General features: G+C 43.7%; 1 protein-coding gene across 1 annotated transcript; it reads right to left on the bottom strand.

Moving 5' to 3' along the window:
* Window positions 1-2,677: 2,677 nt before the first annotated feature.
* On the bottom strand, window positions 2,678-6,579 carry LOC119330510 (OVARIAN TUMOR DOMAIN-containing deubiquitinating enzyme 11-like). Its single transcript, XM_037603616.1, has 10 exons — window positions 6,461-6,579; window positions 5,090-5,329; window positions 4,760-4,833; window positions 4,553-4,607; window positions 4,320-4,394; window positions 4,119-4,192; window positions 3,972-4,020; window positions 3,447-3,531; window positions 3,248-3,304; window positions 2,678-3,083 (listed from the first exon to the last, which is right to left on the bottom strand). Exons 2-10 carry the CDS (start codon window positions 5,258-5,260, stop codon window positions 3,040-3,042), a joined length of 684 nt encoding a protein of 227 aa, XP_037459513.1. The 5' UTR covers window positions 5,261-5,329; window positions 6,461-6,579; the 3' UTR covers window positions 2,678-3,039.
* Between the last annotated feature and the right edge of the window lie 1,047 nt (window positions 6,580-7,626).

Genomic DNA, 7,626 nt, shown 5'->3' with positions numbered 1-7,626 from the left:
TGAGGAGGCACACGTGCTCGTGGGTTGGCCCAGAAAAACGGCCCACTTTGACCCGCTATAGGCGTGATAAGTTACGCAAAAACATCATGGTAATTTTTGACCTATGGAAAAAGTTACCGAAACACACCCAGGTTTTTAGGTGTAAGTACCATGATAATACGAAGTGTAGACCCGGTAACTCATCTACAATCCTCCATGGTAACTTTGATCAAGGACGAGGTTGATGTACACATACCTTGATAACTTATGTGTAAGTACCACTGTATTTTACACATCGAAGACCTTATAACACAGTGGTAACTTTGAAAGGGTGTAGTTGTTGAAACATAGTACCTGGTAAGTTCTATGTAAATAGCACGTAACTTACGCAACACAGGCCTAATAACTTGCATGCAAATACCATGATAAATTTGTCCTGGGAGAAAATCGTGGTAATTTTTCATACTTTTTTGTAGTAACACAATTGTAAAAAAAGGATCAAAATGATTAGTTTCTTTAGTTTGAGCAACAAATACCTAAGGGTGAGGTTGTTGTGGTGGCGCGCTTTGGTGCCAAGGAGGTGTGGGTTCGAATCCCACATGCGCAATATATTTTTTATCGTGCGGTAGACGTGAAGAAGTGGCAGTTTTTTCAGGGGTGGGTGCGCGAGATGTGCGCGGCAGGGGGGGCGGGGGGGAGCAGGTTTCTCGGGCGAGCCTGGAGAGTCGTTCGGGAGAAGGCGGGGTCGAAGGAAGGGGGATCGTGTGGTACTTTAAAGTGAAAGAAATAGAGGTGTGGCAGTTTTGCTGATATGGCACACATGTGCCAAATATCACAGTCCTTTGAAAAAATATACTCCATTCAAATTTGAACTAAAGTCACGACACTTATTTATTTTGAGACAAGGGAGTATATCATTTTTTTCAGTGCCAGCATAAAACAATGAAAGATTTGACACTCCACAATCACAGACATGCTTCAAGTCTACTAGACAGTATGACGCGCTCCGCCACGCCTCCTATAGCCGCACACTCATGGGTAGCTAGGTTCTAGTACTATTTATCTTTTTTTGCGAGTAGTGTTCTATTTGTTGATGATGGGTGTTGTTTATTTTTAGGGTGTGTCTAGGGCACATCTAGATGTGCTTTAGTTATTGCACATCTAAGTGAATGAATTAAGTATAAAGAGGAAAAAAAGAAAAAAGAAAAATATCCACACGAATCTCAACGCAAGATCAATGACATAGGACTTAAATGTGCAATACTTATGACACATCTAGATGTGCTTTAGCAAAACTGTTATTTTTGAGAATTAGAAGGCCAAATGATCGTGTGATATATGTACCTCAAGGTTTAATGCCGTGGAAATTCACTTTCCTTCAAAATTCACTTTCCTTTTGGAGAACATGATAATGGGGAAATGGTGATGCAGTTGGGATCAAACACCCGGAGAGTTGCACGGAGCAGCGGCATTATAAAAATATTTTTAAGCCCTGTTATAACACCTTATTAATCTTACGTAACCAAAACATAGCCCATACACGTCAGCCCCGTAAAAAAAACCATAGTCCATATTTGTCCCGTCGTCATAAGCTACACAGCTCAAAACCAGGACAAAAGTCACACGGGCAAGTTCTAGTAGACATGTTACCTAGGTCCCACATGGCAGTGAGCCAACATAGGCAAAATGGCCTCCGGAGTCAAGATGGCAATGGGGCCCCGAAACCTACGTCTCTATAGGGGACAGGAATAGGCGTCTTTCTATACCCGCGGGGCTGTTGATGGGTACATAATAAAACCCGACATGTTTCGCGGGTTTAAACCCGTTTTAGTAATACCCAAAACCCGACAAATACCCGTCAAGATACGTTATTTTAGCATGCACTGATTCATCTTGACTCAATCGCCCTAAAGCCACAACGCCCGACTAGCCGGGCCCCAGCGTCGAGGCCCTGGAGTACAAATCCAAATCCATCTTGACTTAAGGCCCTGTTTGGTTCAACTTTTATCGACGGATTCCGCTGCCGTGCAGTAGAATCTGAACCAAAGGGCGAACCCAGCAGAATCCGATTCCGAAAATCCACTGCCAAAATCTGAACCAAAAGCGAAAGCAGCCTAGGACGTGCTTTCCAAAATCTGATTCCGCTGCGGGCCAAAATCTGAAAAAGTTGTATCAGCTGGTTTGCCAAATGACCTATATCTTTTTCACATCAGATTTTTCACAGCTATTTTTTCACAACAAATTTTTCGCACCTGCTTTTAGAAATCCATAGCCGAACCAAACATGGCCTAAATATGTGAATATGCTGATTCTTGTTGCTGTAATATGCTCATGTTTGTCTTACAATGCTGCTGTTTTCATTGACTGCTCGCGGGGACGGATTTCCCGTAGGTTTAGAAAATCCGATGAGTTTAGAAGACGGGCAAAAAACTAGTCCCGCACATGATGATGGTGACAAGGATGGGCTTGCGATTTCCTTGTCGGGATGAATTTGGGCAAGCAAAACCCGGTGTGTTTCATCTCCGTTCCCATCTTGACTCCCGAGGCTTGAATCTAGCCACGCATAAAATATGTAGGTGATTCTAAGGCGTGAAAAGATCATTGACCAACAAATTAATGACCACTAACTGATAACACCACAAAGAAAAAAGAAAAAAGGAAACACGCTTGCCAGTGTAGAACATAAGACTCGTGGGGCTGAGAGTTTGACATTCCATGTGCTTTTTCCTTGCTAAATACTACATTGAAGTTTACTGTACATTGCCTCATAATAATCCTACACAAGTCCGGGCCGTTTCAATATTTTTGCGGATGTGTTCCCGTAAAATTCCTGCGTGCTAAAACAGTCTCAACTACTCCCTCTGTATCACAATACTTGTTGTTGGGGGAACTTGTACTAGTATTCCCCAACTACAAATATTTCGGTACAGATTTTACAATGATGGCCGTAGTAGTAGTAACTAGTAAGGGCCAGTAAAGTATTGCAGACCCTGCTAAGCTCAAGGGAGAAGAACAGCTGCAGCAAAGAGAAGCTCCTCTCCCTCGGAAGTCGGCACCGCCCTAGAACAACCAATGCTTCTTCTTAGTTTTGCGAGTCAGGAGGTCTGCAGTGCGCACAACAGGAGCTCATTTTTAGAAGATAGAACTGATCAATGACCGAATAATGCAGTAACTGGAATGGATTGTTAAAATTTTAATGGTCTGTAATGATGCAAATGAACATTGGTAGTTCACCAAATCAGCAGGTCTAAGCAAAACAAACGCTCACCGTCAGTCGCATACAAGGAATTGTAGTGTACTTCACACCAGAAGCTAAGCCAAAGCTCTGAAACACATGCCAAGGAAGCATATTAGTTAGCATGTTTCCAGCGAAATCTTCGCGGGCGCCATGGAAAAGGCGGGATGAATCTCTCTAGAATTCAGGATTATAACAAGGGCATAAGAGATACTAGTGCATCGGCTCTAACCTCTTGTAGGAGTCAGGTCCCTTGGGACTATCTCAATTAAGCAGGTGTCTCTAAATGACGTCAGTAAGCAAATTTTGGCACCAAACTGTGAGCAAGTAGACATACAAAGGGAGAAAGACGTCAGGCAGATAATAAACATGAGTAATGACACATGCTAATGCCATGATAGTGTGTGTTGAGAACATGACAGTTCCAAGAGAAACATTAATATAGACAAAAATCTGACTGATCACTAAACTTCTTACTATAAGATTCAAAAGAATAATACGAAGGAATGTCAATGTTATCAGAAATTTCGGGCATCTTATTCAGAGAATGCTATATCAATTTTCATGAATAGTGAACAATGACATCAGACACACATATTACTGCATACACTCGAAGTGGGACTTTTTTTGCGCCTCAGGGCTTTGAGCTATAGTCAGAGTTATAGAAACAACAGGAACATTAATGTCAAAATGCTGCAATTGCAAGGTTTTGCTATAGAAACCACTCAACCATCATCAGACTAGAAGTGCATGTTACCCGGTCTGCAGCCGCTTGTAAGGTCAGATGATCCCCCCATTCCCCGGATCTGCAGGACATATATATGAAGCTATGAATATACTTGAAGCCTAGTATACTGTCTCTGTCAACAGTGAACATGCATTTAAGCAGCACAATCTGTGCTACCTTTTCATTTTCTTCAAGTACACCTTATATTCCATTGGTACATAGCCTTCATAGCGTTTTCTGAATTCCTTCAGCTGAAAAGCAGAGACAGGCTTCAGCATAGTTGCATATCAATGAAATTGTATTATCAAGTCTGCAAGATGATCAATGCTTTTACTTAGATTACTACAGAATGTCCGCGGGCTGAGACAAACAGGCTACCTGCTTCATGACTGCCTTCCTCACTTGTTTGTGATATTCAGGATTGCGAAAAATCTGGTCTGCCAGAGCTCGAAACTGTGACAATAGGTCATTGGTAGGGTTAGAAAAATGGGAACAATACTGAAAGCAACAATAGGTTAATTAATATGTTATCTTCAAGAAATGGAATAGTAATTTTTGTGAAGCCTCCTGCATTTATCTTCAAGTTTTGGGGGGTAAACATGTAAACAAACCTGACAATTCCCATCTCCCTCTATTTGAAACTCGGCCAAACCATATGTCCCCAACCTGACAAATAAAAGGTAACGCTAAATGAACTTAGAGAACAGGCAAAAGATGCAACATCAGAAGAAGGTGCAACAGCACATGTATGCTACAAGATTAATCCGACAAAATGATGTCCACATTCAAGTGGAGGGAAGGGGAGATCCGATCTTTACCTTTCCAACAATCTTTCATGATCCAAGGTTGCATTATCAACATTAGGAATCTCTCCATTAACTCGAGGATGGTGCTGCCGCAAAACAGGGTGTTAGTAATTTTGTCATAAAAGATTGCAAAGGAGTCATTATTTGATTTTGCAATCCGCAATTCAGAATTATAATGCACGTTAGCTACTATTGAGCACTACACCGACAAATTATGTTCAGTTCAGACTTCAGAGACAGTTCATCAAAGTAATTATGACTCACTCAGCTAGAGGTAAAGCTCAGGAAGCAAATAGGACTAAAAGATTAAAAAGTAACAAATGTTGATTGACTCTTGATTACCGGGACTGAACCCAAATGCAAGAGGCGCCTCCCAAGACTATGTCCTTTGTCGTTCCTTGCTTGAGCGAGGAGGCTACCGATAGTTACGGACACCTCCTCCTCGCTTTCCTGAGTGCTGGTGCTGATGCTAGAGCTCGAGCTTTTACTAACATGATCCTGTTGTTCAGACATGACATGCTATCTCCAGACGAACATCGACAAGATCTTGGGCCTCCAATGGGCTTCAAAGACAGAAAGTTACTGCAAGAAACAGGGAGCAAGCATTGAAACACAGAAAGAAACACCAGATAAAAAGTTCCAAAACTACTTACTGCAACCAACCGGATGACTTTTAATAGCATTGCAGTGTTTTGATGTTTGTCTGGTTGGTACATGGAATTACATCAAACCTTACAGAGTGGTGTTGGAACACACAAATTCCTAGCTCTTAATAGCGTACCCTATGAGATGCATATGCAGATCTTAACCACCCAGTAGGGAGATATCCGGAGAATGTTTCCAATTACTCCATTTCGTCAGTCCTTGTCTCTCATAGTTAATACCCACACATGGGATCCTTCCGGACACTGCATACCAATCCCAACAAGCCAGATGGCGCATGAGAGCGACCAGCAATAATGGGACCGGATAAGGAGCCAGCAACACAGCAGTACAGCAAAGTGTGCGTCTGCTCGCTGTAATTCCTCTGCCTCACATGAGTGGGAATTTCAGACACTTTCAAGTCCCAGTACCTCTTTTCTCCCCATCGTAAACTGAAGAATTATGCTACTTTTACAAGATCAAAGCAGCACCGAAGGTGATCAGATCAGTGGGTGAACTGGAAGAAGAGCTAACAAATGGGATGCTTTCCAGAGAAATCGAACTGATGGACCGGTTAGTAAGCACAGCACGCAGCAGCAGATAAGCTGCAGACTACATCCCTCCTAGCAGACTAGGATTAAAATATCCAACAAATCCACCTAGGGACTAGGGTAAATAAGTAGCTCCAAAACTAAGTTGACCGGTGGAGTAATCGGATCTTGGATGGGTCAACCTGAAGGCCAAATAGGTCTTCTGTCTACATTTTATGTCAGAGCCCAGCACCAGGTACAGTGTACACAGGCGCTCTTTCCTCGAGGGTTCTTCGAATCGAGCTCAAAGATCATATGTAATAGTACCCAGTAATCAGGACGAGGATACCATACGAAACAATCAAGTCAATCAAGAAGGGAGCTTCCCTCCTAAGAAAAAGATAATAAAGAAATAAAAATGAATAACCGGAGCTGCAGAGGTCGGCTGCGCGCGGCGGCAGCGGAGCCGGGCAGCGATCGACCGCGCGGAGCCCTGGCTCGCGGGCCGGGTGGGACGATCGGGCGAGGGGAGGGGACTTACCGGCTTCTCTGGCTCTCGGATCAGGGAGGGCGGCGGCCGCCGCGCGCGCGACGGGAGGGTGTGGGGGCGGAGCAGAGCTCAGTAGCTCGCACTTGCTGTCGGAAGGGGAAGCGAGCGAGGGGATAGAAATCGCCGCCTTTTCTTCACTTTCTTTGACGTTTTTAATTCGGGGAATTTGTGAGTTTACCCCCCTCGGTCAGTCAGATTCTCACATAAGGCCAACGTTTTCATGCTTTAGTGTGAAAATCATTCCAACATTTTTTTTCAAGAAAACTTTCAATGTATTCATCTTTAATCATGATAGTAAAACGAATACCAGAAATAATAAATTCATAGACCAACTAGCAACGAACTGCAAGCATTGTAACGAGCCGAATACGCACCGCCATCATCGCTCCTACCTCGCCGGATCCAAGCAAAATTATTGTAGTAAACAATCGAAAAGTCGTCGTGCTAAGGCCGGATAGTACCAGCGCACCAGAACAACACATGCGCTGATGAAGGGGCGCGTAGATCGCAAGGATCTAACCTGAAGACACACGAACGTAGACGAACGAAGATCAGATCCAAATAGATCCACCAAAGACAACAGTCGGGCGAATCCCATGAGGAGACACACCTCCACATGACCTCCGGCGATACTAGATGCACCACTGAAATAGGGCTAAGCGGGAAGAACTTTATTCCATCTTCAAGGAGCCGTTGTCGTCTCGTCTTCCTAAGCAGGACACAGATAAAAATAAATAAAATCGGAGCCCCTCACAGGTAAGGGCCAGGATCCACCACGCCTCCATGGCACTAGAGCCACCAGAGATGAGATAGACCGGCGATGGCGCCGACGGAGGCAGAGCAACCCTAGCCTATTTTGGAGAGGCGGCGACGGCTGGGTGTCGAGGCTGTCTCGTCCATTCCAACATTCCTAATGAAGCAGTCTGGTTTCTCTCTAGATGATTTATTTCTTAGGAAAAAAATATTGTTTCCAGTCTCTGCATCGGAGTGAAGTAAACACGTGTTATAGGATGATTTCTGTGTGTGTGGGGGGGGGGGGGCATTTTGGCTCCCATGAGCATTTGGTCCCGGATGAACAGTAATGCTAAAGAAGTAGTACAATATTCTAAAAAGAATCTGAATTTTTTGTGGATGTTCATGTTTGGGTCACAAACATG

Source organism: Triticum dicoccoides, chromosome 7A (genome assembly GCF_002162155.2).
Source record: "Triticum dicoccoides isolate Atlit2015 ecotype Zavitan chromosome 7A, WEW_v2.0, whole genome shotgun sequence".
NCBI classification, from domain to species: Eukaryota; Viridiplantae; Streptophyta; class Magnoliopsida; order Poales; family Poaceae; genus Triticum; species Triticum dicoccoides.
Note: the sequence above shows the minus strand (reverse complement) of the source record. Positions and strands in the feature narration are given on the sequence as shown.